Raw genomic sequence first — 24,590 nt, forward strand, 5'->3', positions numbered from 1 at the left:
AACACTGAAAATTTGCTTACATTCCTAGTTTTTTACCAAACCCCATCCCAACCATTAGAGGAAATCATCTTTCTCTCAACATGGGCAATAGTTTAATTCGACACAAAATCCATACTGTGTCCCGATCCAACATTCCGTTTTTATACAGAATATTAAATTAAAGCTAAAAAAACAAAACAAAACAAACAAAAAAAAAAAACCCAAGGTGCTCTCAAACAGCTGTTAAACTGCACACATTTCCCCACCAACCTTGTGTAATGATGTTCTCTCCACCAGCTGGAAAGGGGAAGGGTCTACTCGAATCTCATCGATTTCCATCGGCTTGTCCATCTCTGCCTCTTCCCACGCGTTGATCTGCAGCAGCAGCAAACAAAAGGCAAGGTCACAGAGGTGAATCGACTGGCATCCGCTCAGAGTTGCTTTCCTGATGTGAAAATTCCAGTTGAGCCAGGGGGGAAAGATTAGGGTTTTGTTTTCATGGTGAGTCACATACATATAACATATGATTAAATATACTTGGCAACAATAACAATGGCTATATACATCATTAACACTGTTGATGTGTGTTTGGGTAAAATTCAAGGTGTGTTTGTACAATGTGAGTGTAGCTGCAGGAGGGAGAGGGTAATTAGCTATCACCTAGCAGAGGTTTCAGCTGTGAAAAACCTTGAAACCCTGTGTAGCGTCCTTGCATGTCACAGGTCTCCCCTCTGAGATTTACGATGTCTGACACCTTTTAGCCTCTCTATGGATTTTACCTACGAGCCTCAGCCTGCTGTGACAGGGGCAGCGGTCTTGTAGAATTTACAGGGCGATGTTATGGGGCATTTTGGGAAAGTGCCAGGAAGAGTAAAGGCAGAGCGGCAGACAGAACAGGACTGGAGGGCACAATACTGTTTTGATGCACTTAGAGAGGAAAAAAAAAAACGTGTCTTGTTTAAAATTCTGGCTGTGTTCACACGACACTTAAAAAGTGCCCCAATTCTGAAACTTCGCCTCAAATGTGACACAGATCTTCAACACCTGTGACCCACATTTGACATGGATTTGAATACTAATGTTGAGAATTAGTTGTTAAATGATAAACAACACCTCAAGTGTGCTTAAAACAGCCGCAATTTTGGAAATGTCATCCTGCAAATGTGTTTTTAATGACAATCTGCTTGTACTGAGAGGTACAAGCAAGTCATATCTAGTCTTCATCTGCACTTCATTAACCTTGACTTTTTAAAACCTGATGCTTTTCCTTTTTTTTTTTTTTTTGCCGCCAGTCAGTTCTGTAAAATGTATGTCTTCCCATGTTTAGACATAGATACACTTAGTTTTTACATTCTCTGATTCATAAAGGTTTCTGCCACCACCCCTTACATCACTGTAAAATGCAGATCATTTCTTCCACATTGGTTACTTGGACTGGGGCAATGTTTGGACTAAGTATATATACTGACCAGCTACAACATTAAAAACCACTGACAGCTAAAGTAAAAAGCATTGATTATCTGCTTACATCGGCAGCTGTGCAGTTCTTGAAGTTGATGTGATCCAAAAGTGAGCAGCATAAGATTATAAGAGACTTTGACAAACTGCCTTGGCTAGACAACTGGGTCAGAGTATCTCCACAACAGCAGGTGTTCTGGCTCGTTTCTGGTATGAAGCAGTTAACAAAAGTGGTTCAAGGAAGGACAACCTGTGAACCAGACACAGGGGTCACGGACGCTCAAGGCTCACTGATGCTTGAGAGAAGTGAAGGCTGGCCAGTGGTTTTATTTTTTTTTTTGGCTGATTGGTGTTTACATGTGAGCATTAAATCACAGTGCTGTAAATAATTACGCAAACATTTCTGTAAAAACATGCAAATCCATCATTCCTCCATCAATACCGTACCTCGTCTGGTGTCATTGTGTCTGACAGCGGAGGAGGACAAGGTTCCTGAAGACAAAGAAGGGAGCAACAGACAAAGAGATGTTTGTGAGTGTTTTTATATAAAAACAGGCTACATGTCACTTCTAAATCTAGAAAACCTCATCTGAATATTACATTAAGGGACTAAAGGGGATATTAAGTCAAAGTGCAATCTGTTTCATAGTTTTAATATTAAGTAAATACAGTGAATGACAAATCTGCATTTTAAATTGCACACATATGAAATGATTCTAAATGGTATCACCTTACAGAAATGAGATTACTAAGTTGAACTGTAAACTATTCTCTGATGTAAAATTAGAACAGTAACAGTTTTAAATTTACTATGTTAGAAAAACGAAAGCTTTAAAAATTAATGCAACAAAAGTCACTATAGCTTTCATGACTGGGATTCTAATCTTAATTCTTTAATACTTTGTATGTCCGCCTTTATTTCTGATGAAAGACTCAATCCACCTCAGCAATGAGGATTCCAGAGATGACTGTTTTCAGCAGCTTCTTGCTGGAGGAGGTGTATTGCTGTACCTAAAATACCCAAAAGGTGTTCTATTGGATTCAAGTCAGGCAACATATTTGTCCAGGGCACAGTTTCAGCTTTGTTCTTCTTCACAAACTCTTGTGTGATTTTGTCAGCGTGCTTTGAATGATTACTAGGCTAGAATGTTTCTCTTCTGATAACATTTTGAAGTTATCTGTCAGCCATTATTTTGGTATATTTACAGCATTTTGTAGTGCATCTATAAATGTCACCTCCACGACACATTTTGCACTCATGCAGCCCCACATCATCACACTCCCACCTCTGTGCTTCACTGTCAGGACTATGCGTTCACACAGTGGTAGTTCTGGTAAGTTTCACACCAAACATGCGGGACCTCATCTGAGCTTAACAAATTTATCTTGTTCTCATCTGATCAAAGAATCTGTTCCCAGCGTTCATCAGGCATCTCTTCATGTTCTTCGGTAAAGTTTTCTGTCAAGGAGCAAGCAAGGGATATTTTCTAAGATGTTGTCCACAGAAGTTGATGTTATAAACTGTCCTTCACACAGTCTGAGCTGTCACAGAAATTCTGATTTCCATCGACAACCCAGGTGCCCAGTCTGAAGCACCTGTCCATCTGTTTATCAGAGTTAGATTGTGCAAGCAGTGCGCTGTCTATAGTGTCATTTTAGGATGATGCCACTGCAGCTCTGATTAGTTGTACTATGACTCGTTCTGTACTCTCTGATTATTGCTGCAACTGTGTTTCAACTCATTTTTCTTCCTGTAGGTCTCGAGATCAGATTTTTCAGTAATTCTTTTCCATGTAAAGCAGGGGTCTCAAACTCAACTTACTTGGGGGCTGCTGGAGATAGAGTCTGGGTGAGGCTGGGCCGCATCACGTATTCCACAAAAAAAGGTGTTTCAAGTATTCCAAAAAATTACAACTGATTGAATCTTCTCAATCTTTATTAATAGCAATTCAGAACATGAACATTCTTCAGAACATAGGCTTCTCCTACCTACTCCTTGCGACCAGAGACCTGGCAGCGCTTCCTCTTACACAGCTGAGCCACATTTGGCTTGAGAGAGGAAGCATTTGAGACCCTCGGTATGGCTCAAAGATGCTCATCATAAGTTTGGACCTGTACTTTGACTTATTAAAGTTCAATGTGGAGAAGAGCTTTTCACACAGACAGAAAAAAAAAAAAACAAAAAAAAAAAAAAAGCAACTGCAACGGGGGAAAAGAAAAAATTTCCCTCCACTCATTGACACTCCTGGATCACGTTTCAAGTGACTAATGTTGCTAATTCGCGTTGCTGTCATGAACCTGAGCTACGGTAGCCCACAACTGATTAAAAAAAATAGAAAACGCCCAGGGCAAGGACTCGCGCAGGTGCATGTGAGAAATACATGTGGGCCACACTAACACTAAACTCTGATGTCAAGTAGAGGGCCACAAAATATTATCGCGAGTTTGAGACCCCTGATGTAAAGCCATAATGCAGACATGCAGACAGAGACAGCCTATCTGTCTCTTAAGTTCTGCTGGTCAAACATAATGCAATTTTTGAGAGATGATACAATTTGGAATCATCTGACATTTAACTGAAATTGCATAGGGTATTGTTACCTCTGTTGTATACTGTAAGAAACAAGTACTTGCTTTACTCTTACAAATAATATATGAGATGTGTGAAATCTAAAGCTGCAGTAAGATTTCATTTTTTGGATTCAGACTGCTGTCATCCGGTTTCTTTCACTCCCACAGCACATCCAGCAGCTCTGTGAGTTAACTGGATGCAGCAGGTGAAATTCAGGCCAACACCTGCTGTGACCTGTTTTGTGAAACTGAATTTATTAGTGATGCTTCCCACATTTATTCACTCAATGTCTGGGCAGGTTGACTGTTTGTCCTTGAAGTAACGAACACAATGTCAACTTACTCAGAGAATACATGGGTTATGAAGCAGCATGCTAACTCTTTATATTAAACGGTTGACGTTTTTATTAGTTCCTGTGTTTATCACTGCAGCAACAACAATTATACTCATTCAAGAATTAACAAGATGTTGTCACTTTTGTACCAGCTAGACAATATTCTAAAGGTCAGTGTCTGGATACCTGCCATCAGTGGCTGCTAAAGGTTACAAACACCTGATTCACAGACAGAATTCAGCCATGGTCTGGCTTGATTGCTAGTGGCAATATCCCATTGTGCGTCTATTTGATATTCAGGGTTGTAGAAGTGTGGCTGAGATAAAAACAATCCCCATATAGGTACAGGATTGAATCCAAAAACATAATAGAGAATCAGACTGGTAATTCAAATGCCACAGCAGTGGGCACAACAGAAATCAAATTCTAATCTTGCAAGCTTACAAGCATATGCTTATTTCCAGTGTGGTTTTCATGACTGCAGATGACATGTATTGCTTCCCCTGTGAGCCAGGCTCACCGCCAAGCTGAATATAATAACTCTACCTCCAGTATCTGGCTTCCCCATTTCCATATGAGAGAAGGTTGAAAGAAAGCTGCTCGACTTCGGGGAGTTTGTCTGAGGACGAGGAAGCAGTTGCGTATTCATGCGCCTCTGTCAATCAGATAAGTATGTATCTACCTGAATAGAAATCAGAGCCCGTGATGAAAAATTCACCCAGCAAAAAAAAAAAAAAAAGAATGGACAAATATTTAAATTCTAGCAGTACCAGTGTGAGGATGTGGTTCTGGGATGGCTGCGCCAAAAAAGATGGGAGGCTATTTGCACTGCAGCAGTTCATGACACATGGAAAGATCTCCTGGCTACTGGGCACATTCCTGACATCTCTAAATAGTTAGTTGAATGGAGGAAAGAGCACAGAGGTTTACAAAGACATTAAACACACAGACATGTAGAAACATACAAAGGTTACCAATGTGACATACAGAGCAGAGACATACGGCACGTTTAATGTCGCTTCTACACGAGTATACACACGTGTAAGCTCAGGGATGGGAAAAAAAAAACATGCTATAAGAAGTGTATATTCAGACAAACCTGTGACTGCCCCTCTGTCTGTCTGCTCTTAGAGGTGAAGAGATTTCTGAGTGTTTTCCTCACGGACTGCAGAGGACCCTTTTCTGAGAGGAGAAGAGAAAAAAGGAGACACAGCATGTGTAGGTTGATAAATTATACAAATGTAGCTTTGGAGAAAAGAAACCTAGCTGAAAGGGAAGTTTATTTTTTTTGAAAGACTATAACAACCCAAGAAACCTTTATTGTTGTTGCCTGGATACCATTTCACTGGGAGACTGTCTGTTGTTGTGTGTGATGGGCTGCTGAGGAGTTTACTGTGCCACAATAGACACACACACCATCTGCTTACTTGTGGCGAACATGCTGCCAAACCTTCCCTCATTGCTGTTAGGGCTGCAAAGTTATTAATTCCAATCGTTTGACATCTGTTGAGGGCAGGGACAAACAAACAGGTTTGTGTCAGTTCGGTAAACTGTGTGAAAGGCTGACAAATTAATAAAATAGAGTTGTTTTTTTTTTAGTCAGGCAACTAAATGGCTAGACAGTATGTAGCTGCAGTGTGCGGCTGACTTTTGTAGGAACCTTCTTGTCTAATAGTATCAGGACATTCCTTTCACAGTGTTTCTCAGCAAAACCATTGTGTACTCAAATCTTAATATTTGCATAAAAACTTATCATTCATCCTGCATTGTTTCCATATCTACAGCTTTCTTCACTGTGACCAAAATAATAAAACAAGCAACAACAACTTCACTCAGTCACCTAAAGTAAATAAAATGAATGGGAAAACTCCCAAACAAACTATTGGGCCTCGAATAAGTAAAATGATGCATATAAAACACCTTGCTTGGAAACTATTTCGTGATGCAGATACAGCAGGTGGTGCTTGGGAGAGCCAGGAGAAACCCTACCATCATGAATTCTGTGTGAATGAGGCATTAAAGGAGAATTCTGGTTAATTTCATTATGTATTTCTCATTAATGTAGCTGTCGTGGGTTTAAGTGTTATGCTAACTTTGTGATTTTTACATCATTCATTTGTTTTCAGTCTATCTTAAGAAACACCGAAATTAGCCAACTGCAGAAGCCATTCTGCTAACTGCACTAGGAATCTCCACCTGGGGAAACTTGCTGGCTGACCTGATCACAGACATATTGATCTGATGGTTAACGTGTTTCTGCACTCACTTGGCATGGAAGACAGCAAAAATGATTCCACTTTCAAAGAATCCAGCTGAACCATTTTCTGGTGCAAACAGTAGACCTATTTGTTTGTTACCAGTGTTAGGAAAGATTATGGAGAGAATTATTTTTGATCAAATGCAAACGTATTTTGATGAAAACCATCTAAATTCAGATTATCAACATGCTTACAGGCCAGGTCATTCCACTTGTACGGCACTGACACAAATGGTTGATGAATGGCAAAGTAAGCAAGATAAGAAGAATGTAGTGGGTGTAGTGTTACTTGATTTCAGTTCAGCGTTTGATGTGATAGATCACTTTTTGTTGTTAGATAAGTTACAAAATTATGGCTTTACTTTAACTGCATTAAGATGGATGGAGAGTTATCTGACAAATAGGAGGCAGACAGTATTTTTTAATGGCAGTTTGTCAAGTGTCAGGGAGGTTACTTGTGGAGTGCCTCGACATAGCTGTTTAGGACCATTATTGTTTTCTGTTTTTGTAAATGATCTGTCATTAGCTTTGAAAAAGGCTAAGATTGCAATGTATGCTGATGACTCAACAATATATGTGGCTGCATCATCTGTAAGAGAGCTGAATACTATCTTAGATAAGGAATTGACGTCAGTGGTAGAATGGGTGACAAGTAATAAACTAGTGCTCAATGTTGGTAAAACAAAGTCAATTATAATTGGGTCTAGGTATCAGTTAAAAGCTGAACCTGTGCTCAGATTAAATATAAACAGCATACCATTTGAACAAGTACAAGAGGTAAAACTTCTGGGTATTATCTTGGATCACAAATTAACATGGTCAAAACAAATTGATTACACTGAGTAAGATCGGTAGGGGTGGGTCAGTTGTACGGAGACTTTTAAAAGTCATGCCATCAGATGTCACTAAACAAGTTTTGAATGCTATAGTTCTGTCACAGCTTGATTACTGTTTTTTGATTTGGTCTGGTGCCACAATGAAAGAGTTCAAAAAAATGTACAAGTAGCTCAAAATAAAGCAGTGCATTGTGCTTTACAGTGTTCTTACAGAACTAGTGTATGAGATATGCATGACAGTCTGGGTTGGCTAACTATCAGGCAGAGATCCATCAATGTTTTGTTAAATTTTGTCAGGAACATTCTGTTGATGTGATCTCCAAAGACACTATATGAAAGGCTATTTTCTCAATTTGCTCAACATCGTTATCAAACACGATTCATAGCACAACAACGGTTTGTTCTACCTAAAGCACTAACAAGTACAATGCATAAAACAGTAATGTACGGAGCGATGGTTAGGTGGAATTCATTACCACTGTATTTAGTTCAAGAGGATAATAAATAGTGTTTCAAAATTTTGTTGAAACAATATCTACAAGTTTTTGAGGAGGTATAGATAAGGAAGATGGTGTTTCAAAATAAAATGTAATGCTGGTGAGAGCAAAGGATGTAAAATGGACTTTTGTCCTATTTTCTTGGATTTCAATGGGTCGAAGAACAGGATGGATAAATATGTTATTTAAGGTCATTCTGATTATATGTTTATAATGAAGAATTATGAGTTCAAGATTAATAATGATGGATTTATAATTCTGTGTATGAAATAATTTATATTGTACTGAATAACAATATGTTTCTCTACCTTATTTTACTTAACTGTAAAGTTAACGAGATGAGCTGTTATGTTTGTTGTGTTTGTGGTTGCTGGGTGTATACGTGTGATTGTGTGTATGTGTGTGGACCCCAGGAAGAACAGCCAATGCTTATGCTGGTGCTAATGGGGATCCTAATAAACAAAACGAAACTGCACTGCTGCAAATCGTTGGAGCTGTTGATGGCAGACTGGGAAAACCTCCACGTGTCCATGGATGAGAGGAATCCCAGCTTTAGAACTACAACTAACCAATCTGATAAACATCCTGATGATGGTGTTTTGCCTCCCCAACATCAACATTAAGAGAAGATCAACAAGCTCAGCTCTACGTATGTCAGTAAAAGTTAATGCAGTTAGAAGAATGTCTGTTTCATGCGGCTACTTTCTGTGTTTATTTCAGTCAGACTGAAAACACACATTTCATATGCCTCCGAAAAACACAGTTTCTCCAAACCTCTTCTTTTTCAAATGTCAGAATTTTAAGCTCATTTTAAGTTTGCAATAATATAAGTAGTTCAAGGACCATCGAAACAATGAAAATCTTGTGTTTTTCCCAGTTTCGGGCAAATAAATGGCATCATTTTGGGATTTTTACAAACACAACATGGTTTTCCAACCCGCCAGCAGGTTTTGGGGTTTAGAGTGGTCAACTGGTATACTTATCCAGAATGTGCCTGTTGTAACTCAACAGTCAAGCTAACTTGGCAATCCATTGGAAGCAGTTTCATTTTGGCTGATCAGTGTATGTGTGAGCATTACAGCTGTGCAAAAGGAACAAAACAACAATACTTTCAGTGCTTGAGACTATGAGGCTACCCCACCAGACGTACAAAGATAATACCTGCAAAAAAAGGGACTTTTTCACCCTGCTAAACAAGCCGTGAAATCTGTTTGAATAGACTAGACTGGACGTTATGAGATACTTCTTCATAGGGACACCTCTCATCTGAATGCAAGTGCTAAGGTTAGGAAATGAGAGGTAAATTAGGACTCACATTTAGTGGCAAAGTCCAAGAGCCTCCTACAGGCTTCAAAATAAACATAATTTCTACCTGAATAACTTTAAATGCAAGCAAAATGTGAGCATATTTGTGTATAGAAGAGTAGGGAGATTCAGTTGCCATTAACTTGCCAAGCAATGGGACAAACTCTCCAAAAGAAATGCTGTCTATTGTAATACTAAAAATGTGTGGTTTTCCTTTCATACCTTATGAGCACCAATAAGATGTGTTTGTGTAATCTGTTTAGCACATATGAGAACCTGAGCGTTATACACCATCTGGGATCTGACTAAATGCTTAGTCATATCAGTCTGAAAGAGAAGTAGGGGAGCAATAGCAAAGAATAAATCCTATTACATCATCCTAGTGAGCAAAACATGTCTGAAGGAATCAATATTACTATGACAGGCCCCATAAGGCTTTCATTCTCCGGTCTCAGCTCTAAATGTGTAACGGAGCTAAGCAGGAGAGATCTAAAATTGTAATTATCCCCCACAGTTTGATTTGTTTCTACATTAACCTGGCTGATGGGGTGGCACTTAGCTTCAACAGAAACTGGATTTGTGGGTTCCTGAGAAGGTGATAGAAAGGCAGCAAACTGGAGCAAGTCAGCTCTTTGTCCTTTACTAACCCCCAAGAAACGTGTCCATCCTTTATTCACATTTAGGGAATGGTAATTTATTCCTGCGTAAGTATCTTCTCCCTAAAGCAGCTGGTGCAAAAAGCAACAGCAAGGCTTTTCTATACTGTATATTTTAGAGATAATGTATGAGTATTACACCTCTGCCAAGATTTAAAAAAAAAAAAAAAAAAAAAGCTATATCCTCTCAGAAATGAGTACAGTGGTTCTGTCAACTCACCAGGAACAGGAGCAGTGTGGTTTGAAGAAGGCTCCTGGGGTTTTGGAGGAGGCAGGGGGCCATTCCTCTCCTCCTGCACCGGACTACCCTGCAGACAACAACTACATGTAAGTAATCACAGTTAATGAAGAACAAAAGCAGTGGTTCAAAGTTTTGGACAGTAAAATTATTTCAAGATGAGACAACAACGGTTTTAATTGAAATTCTACTGAGGCAGGGTGCTACAGAGTTGATAGAAAAAAACGACAGTGAAACTTATTTATCAGCTTAGACTGGCACGAGAAACGACAAAAAGGTTAAAAAATACTACACAGCAACAAATGAGAAGCCCACCTTTTCTCCATCCTCTTCTTCCTCCTCGTCTACGAAGGCGAAGGACTCCCAGCTGTGTTTGAGAGACAGGTTCTGCTCCTGTAGGCTGCGACCCTGAACTCACGTCCAAGAAAAACACATTAATACAAAGTAGTGTTGTCACCCCGGCACGACTAAATGGACTTCAAATTCTAAACTCTGATGCCGTTTTAACACCTGCGCTTTATTTTTAGTGGTGTTACCTTGCTCATCTTGAATTATCGAATCTAAGAGGGAGATGCTTCTCCTTCTGGGCTGTCGAGGTGAAATTACAGAATGAGGCTGTTTAATTGTTCGTTGTGAAGCTCATTGTGAAAAACAGCCAGACTGCAGCAGCTGCTTTGTCGATTAAAGTATTTATAGTTCTATTTTAGACTCTTCCAGTCTGTTTTTGTCCTCCTGTATACACGAGTATTTCAGGTTGCAGATCACATTTGACTTGACTTAATTGTACTATCTGGTCTTTCACCAGATGACAGAGGTCAATCACATTAAATTTTTAGCAATTACTTATCATTTTGGATTGTCTCAGTGTGGAGACTCCAAGACACTGCTCACTAATTTTATTTTTTCATTTGCTATCCAATGACTTTAATCAATTTTTATGTCAATGCTATGAATGTCTCATTATGCGTGTCGACTTTGAAAAAAACTGCTAAAGTGACACTATTTATCAGGCAGAATGTTTTAAAACAAAAAGAATCATCAGACTGATGACCTGTCGCAATCCTCGTCTGCAATGAAAATAAGCAGCTTAAAATGGTATTATTTAATCAAAATCACTTTACTCTGCATGCCCCATTGAAAAATTTGCTAAAAATTGAGCATTTGTCTGAAACTGATTGTAAATAAAACTAAAAATTCTGCGCTCCTTAACACAACCGTTAAGTGTCAGGTGACGTAGAGACAGACAACCAAGCACACTCACATTCACACCTACGGACAATTTAGAATCACCAATTAACCTCAACATGTTTTGGGACTGTGGGAGGAAGCCGGAGAACCCGGAGAGAACTCACACTGCACAAGGAGAACATGCAAACTCCACGCAGAAAGATCCCAGGTGTCCTCACGGGGACGCGAAGTGGCAACCTTCTCGCTGCGAGGCAACGATGCTAACCACAGAGCCACCTTGCATCCCCAAATGAAAAACGTGAGTGGTAAAATATCTTTGAGTTCTCTCTCCCTCTAGTCATGGTAAATCAATCTATCCATCTATCCTGTTTGTCACAACATTAAAACTAAACTGTCATAACATGTCAAGTCATACATTTTTTAGAATGCATTACTGGTCATTTTATTGTTTCTACACATATAAATATCATTCCTAATAATTAAAAAGCAAGTACACATAACCCTAATGCAATTCTTTCTTCCCCCCCTTTTTTTTTGAACAGTGTAGTGCTTTCCCCCTACCTTTTAGCCTCACTACAACCACTGGATTTGTTGGGTTTTTCTTTATAATATACATCATAAAATATACATAAATAAATATGTAAATACTACATGAATAAAACTGAACTGACTTGAATATAGGAACATTTTTCACGCATTTTTCTGTCTGGCATCATGGTCTCTCACTCTCCATGGTTACACAGGCAAAAACAGCTGCAGCTAAGAGGTACTCAAGCAGCCTAATTCACTGACACAATCACAGTCTAAATTAAACTTAACCTGTTTCGCAATTTAGGTCAAATATTAAGGCAGTTACTACATTAAAAATTCTGTTTGCACACTTCTCTTCTACTTGTCAATTTTATGAAGCAAAGTGCTCCACAAATCTGACGCATTCTGCTGGGTTCCAGTGAATATTTTAGACTCTTGTATGTTAGAGTATAATTAGCTTTGCATCAGGAATATTGTTTATACTGCAAGAATATTTGCATACAGAAATTATCCACAATGTGAATGCTCCACATATCGCAATGCCACAATTACATTAACACCTACTTTGTTCTGTTATCTTACACAAGGAAGTAAAAGGTCAGTCATTGCAATTCAGCTTGAAGTAAAGCTGTAAAAAAAACGCCATGCTATTCTGTTAAAACATTAAAAAAAATTTGACTTTGTAAACAATGGGATGAACTTTCCTACGTGTTAAACAGCACTTGAGTATTTTTACATTGACAGATATTCAAGAATTTCCTGACTTTTCTTAGTTTGCTAAAAAGTAAATAAATAAATAAATAAATGAATAAAAAACTAACTGTAGTGTCACAAACAGTGAAGGATCAACCGAGCAGCTGATCAAACTGCAAATGAAACATGCGTCCAAATTCACTTTGTTTTACAGGTGATGTGCCCAAGCAACATTTGCTGTCACAACAGTGTCTCTCATTGCTCATTTTTGTACTCCATTATCTCCAGTCCTCGTGAAACAAAACACTACCAGCCACTGTGGCTGAAACCATTACTTTATCTTTTATTCTGGCTCAGTACGTCTCTCCATAACGTTGGAACATGCCTCACGTGTAAAATCTATTTAGCTGTTACCGTGTTCATAGGATGAAGCAGTCTATAGCTGATTATTTAAACAAACTGAGTAGAAAGAGGAGGCTGGTAGAGACTGAGAGGAGCAAATGATGAGACTGCAGGTGCAGGCAAAGACATACTGACTGAGCCAGTTAAGAAGGAAAAGTAATACGTCTAGTCACTATAGTGGACACTGATCATAGTAAAAAGCCCATGCAGACAAAATCACCTGATTCCAAGTAAATCTAATGTCAAAAAGCCTTTTTTCAGTCACTTTGGGTCACACTTGTCTGAGCTGCTGTGCTGCAGTAACTAAGTGGAGACTAGAGGCTTCCCTGTGCGCAGCCGCCGACCATAGTCTGCATGTGAGGCATTTAGGGGACATATGTAAATTGTGCTATCGACTGATGAGCAGATGTTCTGCAAATGCAGAGTTTAGCCTGTGCACAGTTTATGGCAGTGATATAAGACAATGTCGGTAATTTAGTTCTATGAGGCTAGTCATAGAACTAATTTTCTGATTTAAATATTCTGCAGATGTCAAATCCTGAGTCGCAGTCAATCTTCAGTGCATTAAAGGAAAGACAACTGTCAGCAAACGAGGTTAATTAAGACCATAAAATACCTCAAATGTGGGCGTGTGTTGGTGTGACTGAAAGAACTGGGAGCACCAGTGTTACCTATGGAAAAGTTAGTCTGGAGACCTGGTCTGTAAGGGTTTGACCCTCAGGCCTTAGGGTGGAGATTAGGATTAGGCCGACTGTGCTTTCCTACTGTCCTCACCTGCGTCAGCAGCCTTCTCTCTGGCGACAGCCACCAATCACAGAGTGCCAGAAGCTCCAACCTGTCAACGCTGCCCAGTAGGATCATGGAATCTGGAAGCAGGAGGAAATGTTTCTGAGGCGACCACACAGAGTAGCTTTTTCAATGAGTTTACTGATACTTTGACAGAAATATTCTTCAAATATAGTAAATATGTCAAGTCTTCTCTCTTAGATAATATTTTGTTCTGTGTCGGTTCTTTTCCTTTTTTTCATTCCGTTCAGTTTAATGGCACCTGCTCAGATTGAATTTATAAATAACTACCTTTTGAGTCGACCAGGGGGATTGATTTGAGTGAGGAAGAGTCCAGCAGGAGTTTGACCTCTCGATATGTGGACTCGGAGGATATGAAGTTCACCTTTCTCACCATGATGTCTTCCACAAATATGTTGTATTGACTGTGGAGGAGATACACAGACATGGCAACGGACTGAAACGGCTTTTAAACACTTGATTACTAATGAACACAAACTCTCACAAAGCACCACACTGTTAATTCAGTGTTTGAATTAACATTCATCATTAACTGCATGCACAAATTACATGTTTCAGCTGCACAGCACCACTGCAGATTGAAGGTCACTTATAGCTGGAAGGTTATTTGCTTTTAATTTTTGTCCCTATTGTTCTTGCATATTATTTTGACAAGGATAATAATTTGATAGGTTTTAGATTTTTTAACTCTTTGAACCCCAAACCTTACAAGCAAGTTTAAAAGGCATGCCATCTTCAGAAAAAAAACAAAAAAAAACACACTAAACACACAAATTTACATCATTTTTCAGCCAGAAAATGAAAAACTGAAAAAATCGTCACCTTTCAACTTTCTGACGGTCCTTGACTGTATTAAGCGTAATGTGCCATTCAGTAGAGAAACTTAACCAAATCAAAGCTTAAAATTGTGATATTTCATCAAAATCACTAGATTCTACATTTCTCATTTAAAAAATTCTCCCAAAATAAATCGTTTGCTTTGAACAGATTTTGTAGTCACATGACAAAAATTCTGACTTTTTTGCTGAACTGCAGGCAGTATTTACGTAATGCAGATAGAAGACAAGTATGGAAACAAAATTAAACATGTTAGTTAAATATCTTTCATCTGTGGAGCTGCCTTTTCCCCACAGCATTGGTAACACATTTGGACACTTGGAAAAATGTTCCACAAATTTAGTCTGCATTTTTTTAAATTTTTGTAAAATAAATAATCAAAGAAATTCAGCTTTCCTTTTTCCTTTTTTCATGATTTATGGCATTCTGACTGTCATACTGCAGAGAAGACACTTTTAGTTCTCTCTACTTCTAGCCATGTTTGTGCTGTTTCCATAGAGGTGCAGGACTTTACATTACAGTAAATAATGAGCCCAAAGTGAAGAAAATGTGTCATGAGCATAAAAAAAAAAAAAAAAGCAAAATAGCATTTTGTCCGTCTTCTTCTGTCTTACTGGTTAATATAGTATTCACTGCAATTAATTGATTAAAAAGTTGTTGAGATGCAAAGGTAGTATAAGAAAGCTGTCTCCTAAAAATAAAGCTAACAAGCAGGGAAGGACCTTGTTTCCCCACATCTGGTGCACGCAATTAACACAAACCTAATGTGTCCGAAGCCGAGCTCCGGCAGGTACGGGAGCTTCTTGACCTGGATGATGGAGTCGTACAGGGAGGGTTGCAGGCCCTGGGCCACCATGTTGGCCAGGATTACTGCCACCATCATGGGCAGGATGTGGGAGATCTGGCCTGTCAGCTCGAAGCAGATAACCGCTGTGGACACGGTGTGAGTCACAGCCCCGGTTAATGCTGCCGCTCCTGTCAGAGAAATGGGATGGGATGATGAGGGGGAGGAAGGATGGATGGTGAGAAGGGAGGAGGAACAGCAAGGAAAAAGCAGATTGAGGAGTAAATGGAAAGTGGAGGAGGATGCGGACAGAAGTTAGTAGGAGGAAGGGGAAAGGAGTTGGAAAGCAGGACGAAGGGAATGAAGAAGGTCGCAAAGAGGAAAGAGGCAAGGATAGATTCTAATGACAAAGTGAAGACAAGGATGAAAAGCGTAAGAAGAAAAGCAGGAGACCAAAATCATAACTTAAGAAATAAAAAAAAGGACTCAATAGAAATAAGATCAAAGAGAAAAAGAATAGTAGGATTAAATTAAATGAATGAGGCAAGGGAGGGAAAGAAAGGATTGTTGAAAAAAAAAGAAAAGGAGTGAGAAGAAGAGAAAAGTCCCATGAAAGTCTTGACACAGAAACTGATTAATGAGTAGATATGTGAGGGGTTGTAGGAAGCACACAACATAAAAACACTGGTAGAGAGATAGAGAGGGAAGGATAAAAAAAGAGAAAGGACAGTGGGATCAAGGGGGGAAAAAAAAGAGGAGGAATGGGCTTTGTAGGGCAACAGGAGGGGGATTGAGGGAAGGCCACGTTTCTGGGTCAGTGGCTGAGGGTGAGGACAGCAGAGCAAACCCACGGTGACATTTAACTGTCAGAGCAAAGCGACCACATTCTCTGATGGAGAGGAGGAAGAGGAGTAGGAAGGAGAGGATGACAAAAGGAGGGGGGGGGGAGGAGGTGAGGAAGATTAGGTGGGGAGGACAACTTGACAACGAGTGATGACTGGAGGGCCGGAGAGGTTGACAGGAGGAGGAGAAGTTGGAGGGGAAAGAAGATGAGAGAAGTGACAGGAGAGAAAGGAAGAGGACACTTGACCACTCCTGACAAGCTGAGGGTGCAGGAAGTTGACAGGTAACGGGGGGAGGAAAAAGGAAGATAGGGAGGAAGACGAGGGGTGAGAGGGGTGAGAGGGGTGAGGTGGACAGCTCGACAGTATATGACCTGGGTAATATGCAAAACTGATGGCTGATAATCTGTAATGATCTTATTCTATATTTTGAAACCACGTGCCTTGATTACATAATGTACAGTTGAGTCCTGAGGCTCTCAGATTCAGTTACTCATAATCAGAGGATGGACTAAGGTGAAGTAAAGCTGTAAAAACACTGACAAAACTTGATAAAACAAGAGAAAGGGATGGTGGCTAAGAGGAGGAACAGGTGACTAACCAATGACTGCGTACCCTCCGGGGATGATGCGGTAGAGGATGCCATCGAACACGATCCCGTGAGGAAACAGGGTGGCCATGATCTCCCCAACCAGCCTGCCGAAAGCAGCACCTGGAGGAGAGAAAAGGTAAAAGTGAATATATTTTTAAAGGAAGAGCTTAATAATTAGGTTGGATCTAGCGACCCTAATTGCACCCTAATGCTAAAACGCTGTGCTTGTTCCCTCCGTGCTGCTAAAACAGCCCCGAGCTGTCAAGGCGTGGATTCCACAGACCTCTAAAGGTGTCCCGCCATATCAGTCAATAAGATGTTAGCAGCAAATCCCTTAAGTCCTAGACGTTGCAAGGTGGGTGTCAATGGATAGTTGTTTTTCCAGCACATCCAACAGATGTCCGACTCGGCAATTTTAAGTCCAAGTCTACGCCCTAAACTCTTGGTCATGTTCCTCTAGCTACTCCCTAACAATATCTGCAGTGTGGCAGGGAGCTGCTGAAACTCAAGTCACGAAGGGGTGTATGTGGTCTGAAATATTGTTTAGGCAGGTGCTACATGTCAAAGCTACATCCACGAGAATGCAGGATCCAAGGTTTCCCAGCAGAACATCGTCATTTTTCTACAGCACATCCTGCTGCCATCTCTTTACCTGGTAAATGACACGCATGCAGTCGTCCACATGACGGAAAAGAAAGCGTGATTCATCAGGCCAGGCCACCTTCTCCTTCAAGGTTTTGAAGCAATTTGTGCTGCAGTAGCTCTTGTGGGATCGGACCACATGGGTCAACCTTCACTCCCTTGAGCATTAATGATGCTTGGGCATCCATGACCCTGTGTCTGGTTCACCGGTTGTCCTTCCTTGGACCACTTTTATTATGAACCACTATATACCAGGAACAATCAACAACACCTGCTTGTCTCAATAAATATATATATATATATGTGTGTGTGTGTGTATTTCTTTTTCTGTATATCCCACCCACTGACAGGTGCCACTGTAAAGAGATAATCAAAGTGGATAATGGAGTGGGGACTGTATGTTAACGAGGGGTTTATTACTTTTTCATGTCTACATAGTACGGCCCGTAATTACAGTCAGCCCCACACCTGAGCAAGTCAATGTTTTTATGCTGTGAAATATTGAAATGAGTTAAATGAGGGGGTGACTGTGTAGGTGTGGCGCTGTCTGTAGTAATGGTATCAATGGAAACTTATTTTAGTTTCTTCCTAACTCACTGCTTTTGGCTTCATAGATCTCCTTCTGTAAATTGAAAATTCTCGGTTGATGTTAAAGGTGTGTTTTGTTTCTGAATTGTGTCTAAGTTTAACTGGTTTTAAACTTTCATGTGGGAGCGCTCGTGAACAAGTAGCCCACTGGGGATATTCCACAATGTTTTTGCGCATGGATCCATATGGCAGAAAGTCATGCTGATATTTCAGAAGCTTGTTGGGAGCTTGGCACTCTTCTGGAACCACCACTGCCACCACCATACGTTTCTCAATTGATGGTACTTCTTTTAGGCTTTCAGGTGACCTTGAGTTTCTTCTGTTGGACAAGTCCTGAGCTGGAAACCATCAACAGTTATGTGATAGCTACTCAAACTAGCTAGGGTTAAGAATGATAGTGTGTTTGGTTGTTTTTGTCATATGAACACACACTTCAGCTCTCAGAAACACACTTGATAAAACAGATTATAAGGTGCAGGTCACTGGTACAGATAATCTATTGTAAAAACTATTCCCCATTCTAAAATACGGTATTTTACTTTTAATATGTTACATTGTTTTTTTTTCCTCCACCACAATCTGGTGACCCCTGGAAATGATCTTGCAACCCCCTTGGAGGTCAGTACGAGAATAGGAAGCTCTGGAGCTAAATGTATTCATTTGAAGATATTTGCGACTGGGAACAATGAATATTTTAAAGTTAAGAACTATTAAAGGTCAGACTACAAACGTCTGACAAAACAAAAACAAGAGATGAACTGCAAACTGCTAAAGAAACACTGGTTCCTTGAATGTTAAGCTGAATAATAAGAAATGATCTGCAAAATGAAAGTTAGTGAAACAAGAAGGTTGGGGAAAGAAATTAGTCTGTAGAGATACAACTGACTGAACAAAGAAAACAGCATTTTCTAGTTTAGGGTTAAAAATATTCAAAACACTTTTGACAACACGTAAAAATGAGTCACCAATGTTTTTCTAAACAAGGACAAACCAGTTAATAATAATCTGCTACACCAGAATAATCAGAAGTACAATTTTAGCCATTCTCAGGCAGCTATAACCACAGTATCTTACGACTGAAGGTCTTTTTGCTCACCGAGTATGAAGACAGGCATGAAGGCCCCGGATGGAATGGGCATGGTGGTGGCCACTGCAGACATCCAGAACTGAAGGGAAAAAAAACAAAACATGTACAACAAAACATGTACCAGTGTTTAGTCAAGAGAACTCCAAGCTGCTGACTGAAACCAATAAAAAATAAATAGCATTTGAGCTTAAAGTTGTGCAATGAATTGTTATTTGACCGACAGGGCTCTTCTGGTCAAAAATGACATAAACAAGTACAAAAAAGAACAAAACTAAGAATACCTAATATCTCTAAAAAAAAAAAAAAAAAAAAATTTCTGTTTTGTTCATTTCTACTAAAAAATGCAATGTCCAAAACTATTTTTACCATTTCTTAGCAATCAGTGGCAAAGTCCTACTTGCCAGGCAGCAATCAAACGCTTGTTATAATTGCTAGCAGTCTTTCTGCATGACTCCACTGGGATTTTGTTCCACTCGTCTTTCGTGAAGATCTCCAGGTTTTGTGTTGTTTTTTTAAAAAGTTGGAACCCTCCTTTGCCATCACTCTGGTCTTCAGTTTCCTCTACAGATTCTTGATGGGATTCAGGTCTGGATTCCTAAATGTTTATGTTGTTTTCTGCCAACTACTTCTTCAACCACTTTGGCTGTATATTTCATGAGGTTGTTCAAAGATCCAATGGTGCTCAAGGTCAAGTATTTCGGCAGATATGCTGATGCTTCCCCGCACAGACTCAAAGTAGCTTCTTTTCTCATGATGCTGTTTACTTTGACAAGGTTGCCTGGCTCATTGACTGAAAAACACTCCTTGAGGATGGTGTTTTTGGGACTGAATGTTTCTCCTCTCCTTTGTCCTGATCTCCTAATAACTCCATTTTAACCTCATCCAACCACAGAACTGATGATTAAAAGCGTTCCTCTTTGTCCAGGCGAGCTTTGTGTGTTTGGCATCCATGGAGACCAGCCTTGTTCAGTGCATAGTGGAGTGCCTGATTGAGATGTTGCTATCAAAACTGGTCGAATTCATCAGGATGGTCTTGGTGGGGATACTTGGATTCTACTCAGCCTCTATCATTCTTGTCAGTGCAGGTTCATATCACACTCTTTAAGATTGAGCTTTTTGTCCTTTTTGACTTTTGCTTTTCACTGTGGCCACTGTTAACTAAAAAAACACACGTGACTTTATAACCTTTCTCCATCTTGTGAGCAGCCATAATGTGCAGCTCTCTCTCAGTAATGGATCCCAAGAGCGAGCTCAATAAGCTCTCTGGTTTTAGCCTTGACTTGCAATTGACCAGAAATACTGCAGCTGTTCTCAGTTTAAGATGCTTTTTTTTTTTTTTTACTGCTTTACAGCTTAGTAGAAATTAGCTTGCTCCATTGTAATGGTACAGAAGCTTTTTTAAAAAAAAATTCTTTAGATTGCAACAGTTTCAAGAAAGAAAAAAAAGCATAGTTAGAATTCATCATTAACAAGTTAAACAGTGTTTTATCATATTTTGTCACTTGTTTGTATTGTTTGTTTGCTTGTATGTCCAAAAACATGTTGAGGTGAGGTGAGGTGATTCTAAATTGTCCGTAGGTGTGAATGTGAGTGTGCTTGGTTGTCTGTCTCTCAGTGTGGCCCTGTGATGGACTGGCGACCTGTCCAGAGTGTCCCCTGCCTTCGCCCTAAGTCGGCCGGGATAGGCTCCAGCTCTTTTTATGTGTACTTTTATACTTGTTTGCACTATTCCTTATATTTCTATGTACATTTTTCTGTCTAGTATGTGTGTATCTCCATGTGTAATGCTGCTAACAACAATGTGAATTTCTCCACTGTGAGATAAATAAAGGCATATCTTGTTTCTGTCATTTCCAACCAGGAGAAATCTAATGGTCAAATAAAATGATCTACAAATCAAAATTTGGCATGGCTTTGAATATTTTTTCTGATTATTTTTACTTTAGGAATACTCTGGCATATGGTTGCATTCATTCAATGCAAGTCTCTTTAATTCTCAACTGCTGTGTTCCGATGGTAGAAATTTGCGTCAGTGTTTAATCAGGTGAAAGTTGAACAAGTCAGTAAAAATGTTACACAGTCAAGAACACAACAAGACTCAAGCCTATCTTCTCTTTAATTATCAAACAGGTCGACACCTATTTTACTCTATTCTCTTTTAATTTTTATAATGACTCCTTTGTTGCTGCAGGTTACCCACCTAATACTAATTAGATTGCTATCAAGATGTTGTGTCGCATAGCAACCGGAATGATGTAAGAGCCCTGCGCCCTTTTGAGTCCTCACTGTCTCAATGTTTGGATTGCAGTAGAAGAAACAGCATGTCCAATTTGGCCACGGCTTGGCGAGCTCCAGAAAGGGAAATCTGGAAAATGTGTGGTTGTGTGTGTGGCAGGGGGAGGGGGACCCAATCACCCTTGGGTGTCCTTGAGCAAGGCACTTAATCAACAGCTGCTTTGGTGAAGCTGCAGAGGATGTCGCTGCACCGGGCATTGACAGCTGAATGTGTGACTGCATGAGTGGGTGAAAACATCAAATGTGCAAACTCCTCTGCAGGGTAAACTAAAGCTCAACTCAAATGCCACTCACACTGTTTGTGTCCAAACAATGTCTGCATTCATCAGAACGGAACTTCAAAATAGCTCGTCTAATAATACGCACTGCACTTGGTCACGGAGAGCTCATCAGCGATAATGACTACCTTTAGACAAGCTCAGGATTTTTCTGTGTGTGCGTGGGTGTAAGTGTGTGTTCCACCAGCATCCCTGCACAAGCGCCACACGCTGGGCTTTCTCATTCTGATGTGGAAGGACTGGCAAGAGACGCTACATTACCATTTTACCAGTCTACATTACGATTCTACACATCATTTTTCATCATCGTTTGAGAACTTAATTACTGTGGAACAAGATAAAAACTCATTAGCACGTCTCTCACAGGGTGGCTGCCATCCTGATGACAGAGAGGACTGCGTTCAGTCTTCTTCTCTTTTAATCCTGACAGTCATACACAATCAGGCAACTAAAAAAAAAAAAAAAAAACTGTCTCACACATATAAACACAGTGACATTCAGAACATACTCTTATCAGGGTCACAAATGCTGAGACAGATGGGAGTAGCAACACTGAGACAGAGTTAGCTCCGCACTGGGAGATAAAGTGAAAATAAAGAGAAGAAGTCCACATGCCTGTTTATGTATGATAAAGAGAGAAGGATGGAAGTAAGAACCATTACAGTCCAAGTCTGACATAAACACCTAGATGTTAAATTATGGCAGGAAATTATATTGAAGAAAGCTGAACAGGCAAAACTGCTCATCAAACAACTCTGAGTGGGCTTTGTTCAGCTCGCATGTTACCTTAGAGACATTTACATCCTTTAAATTAAATTAAATTTTGGCTGTTTTTACAGTCTATTTTTTTAGTTAGGAATTTTTTACATTTCAAAAAGGTTAAACTCAGGACCTTAGTAACGAAAAATCCCCTATTGAAACTCATTAAAAATGCTATTTCCCAGTGCATTACAGCATAAAAATTATACTTTGATGGACTCTTTTTCAACAAGGATGTGTTTGTTCTCTTAAGTTTCGAGATATTTTTGAAACCCTGCACTCTCACTGCATTCAAAATAACAACAGATCAGAATCACTGTTGCTGCAAATGACTGACACATTCCAGACTGTGAGAATCAAAAAAAAAAAAAGAAATCCTCTTAGCATTGAGTATATGGAAAATCATTTATTTATTGTGTAAAAACAAAAAGAATCCTTTGATTTTCAACTTTCTGACAATTCTTGAACTACTTATGTGTGATGCGTCATTCTGTAAGGAAATGTAACCAAACTAAGCTCATTTAAAAAATGCCAAATATAAAACCCTTGGCTCTAAATGGATTCTGTAAAAAACTAAAAGTTTTGCGCTCCTCGGTACAACTGCAAAGCAATTGTGGACTCAGCTGGAGCCAACAGTCACATGACAAAAATGCAAGGGCTTTTCACTGCAGGCTGTGTTCACATAGAAAACAGACAAGTATGGAAGCAAATTAAAAATGTAAGTAGTAAAATATCTATAGTATGTAGAGTCCCCCCTTTTTTTTTTCTCCCAGTATTGGGAAACATGTGGGCACGTGGGTGGAAAAATATTGGACATATATTGGTTCTAGGTGTTCATGAAACAAACCAACAAAGAAAAACAACTTTTGGCTTTTGTTTTAGTATGTATTAAGGCATCAAAACTCACATTGCACAGGAGACATGTTGAGTTCAGTCAAAAATAAGGCCATTGTGAGTACTAATGTCACAGGAGCCAAAAAAGAAAAAGAAAAAAGGACAATACTACTACTACTACTACTACTACTACTACTACTACTACTATTGCTAATAATAATAATAATAATAACAACAATAATAAAGCAATAAATAAAATAAAAATTTAGAAAAGACATTCAGTTTACTATCAGACATGAACATGAAAAAACATTGTAGCGATTATCCTGGTCAGGTTCAGAAACAATGTTTATATTGACAAATTTTTTGCTGCGCCGCCATCGTTGAAGTGTCTTAATATTCAACCTAACTTCTACTTCTGGGAAAATTTAAATTCCCAAGTCTTTTTAGATAGACAAAGAGAGAAAGTCTAATCAGGTATATGGCAAAGGTGCACAGAGGAAACAGAAGAAAAGGGAGGCATAAATACTTTTGAGAGAGGTGGGTCCAGAGAGTGTGTTTGAGTGTGTACTGGAGAGGCTGCCAGCAGCAGAAGGCGACTGGAAAGCAGAAAAATGCAGAGTGAGAGAGAGTGTGTGTTGTGAGATGAGTATTTGCAGCCAGCTGCTCTCAGTTTTGGCTGAATTAAGTTTTCACTACAGGGAGCCGCTCTGCTCAACTGAGCAGCACCATGACTAAACCAATGCAGTGTGTGATGCTGACTGACAGGTTTTAATATCCTGTTGACGGGATTATCTGTGTGGCATTTCTGCCTAATTTGACTCTAGACAGCGCAAAAAACAGACCGAGGTTAACGCTAAAAAGGCAAATTGATTTTTGAGATTTCAAGTGGGATATGATAAGAATTACAATCTCCTCAAGTGGATGCAGAAAAGCTATGAAGGGCACTTTTGAAATTTAAAAAAAGTACATATTCGATTACAATTTAAATAATTGATTGCATGTTTATGATGCAAGCTTTACACTCATTTGTCTCCAGCTGGAATCCTGTGACAACAGTTCTTTTCATTGGAGGAAAAAAAAAATTGCAGCTTTATTGGCAAACACTTATAGAGTCCGTAGTAGTGCACATTTACAGGTTTATAACTGGATTTTTGAGGTCACCTGGAATATTTTCACATTTTAATGCTCAAAATAGTATTATTTCTCATGCTTTTTTTGCTGCATCTCCTCTGTTTTACCTTCAGTTTCTTTAAGAAACCCCTTTGACGGTACAACAACAGTAATGATGTAGATAAG

At 39.4% G+C, this 24,590-nt stretch overlaps 1 protein-coding gene across 1 annotated transcript in view; it reads right to left on the bottom strand.

Annotated features, from left to right (window-relative positions):
* Positions 1-24,590, bottom strand: part of LOC103356846 (chloride channel protein 1) — a 56,266-nt gene that overhangs the window by 14,734 nt on the left and 16,942 nt on the right. The window contains exons 11-20 of the mRNA XM_008281149.1: positions 19,135-19,204; positions 16,818-16,928; positions 15,352-15,565; positions 14,024-14,157; positions 13,721-13,812; positions 10,448-10,540; positions 10,115-10,202; positions 5,443-5,525; positions 1,885-1,929; positions 250-354 (exon numbers count right to left, since the gene is read on the bottom strand). Coding sequence (XP_008279371.1) covers positions 250-354; positions 1,885-1,929; positions 5,443-5,525; positions 10,115-10,202; positions 10,448-10,540; positions 13,721-13,812; positions 14,024-14,157; positions 15,352-15,565; positions 16,818-16,928; positions 19,135-19,204 — 1,035 coding nt within the window. The remainder of the gene's footprint in view (positions 1-249; positions 355-1,884; positions 1,930-5,442; positions 5,526-10,114; positions 10,203-10,447; positions 10,541-13,720; positions 13,813-14,023; positions 14,158-15,351; positions 15,566-16,817; positions 16,929-19,134; positions 19,205-24,590) is intronic.

This window comes from Stegastes partitus, unplaced genomic scaffold (genome assembly GCF_000690725.1).
Source record: "Stegastes partitus isolate 25-593 unplaced genomic scaffold, Stegastes_partitus-1.0.2 Scaffold224, whole genome shotgun sequence".
NCBI lineage: Eukaryota > Metazoa > Chordata > Actinopteri > Pomacentridae > Stegastes > Stegastes partitus.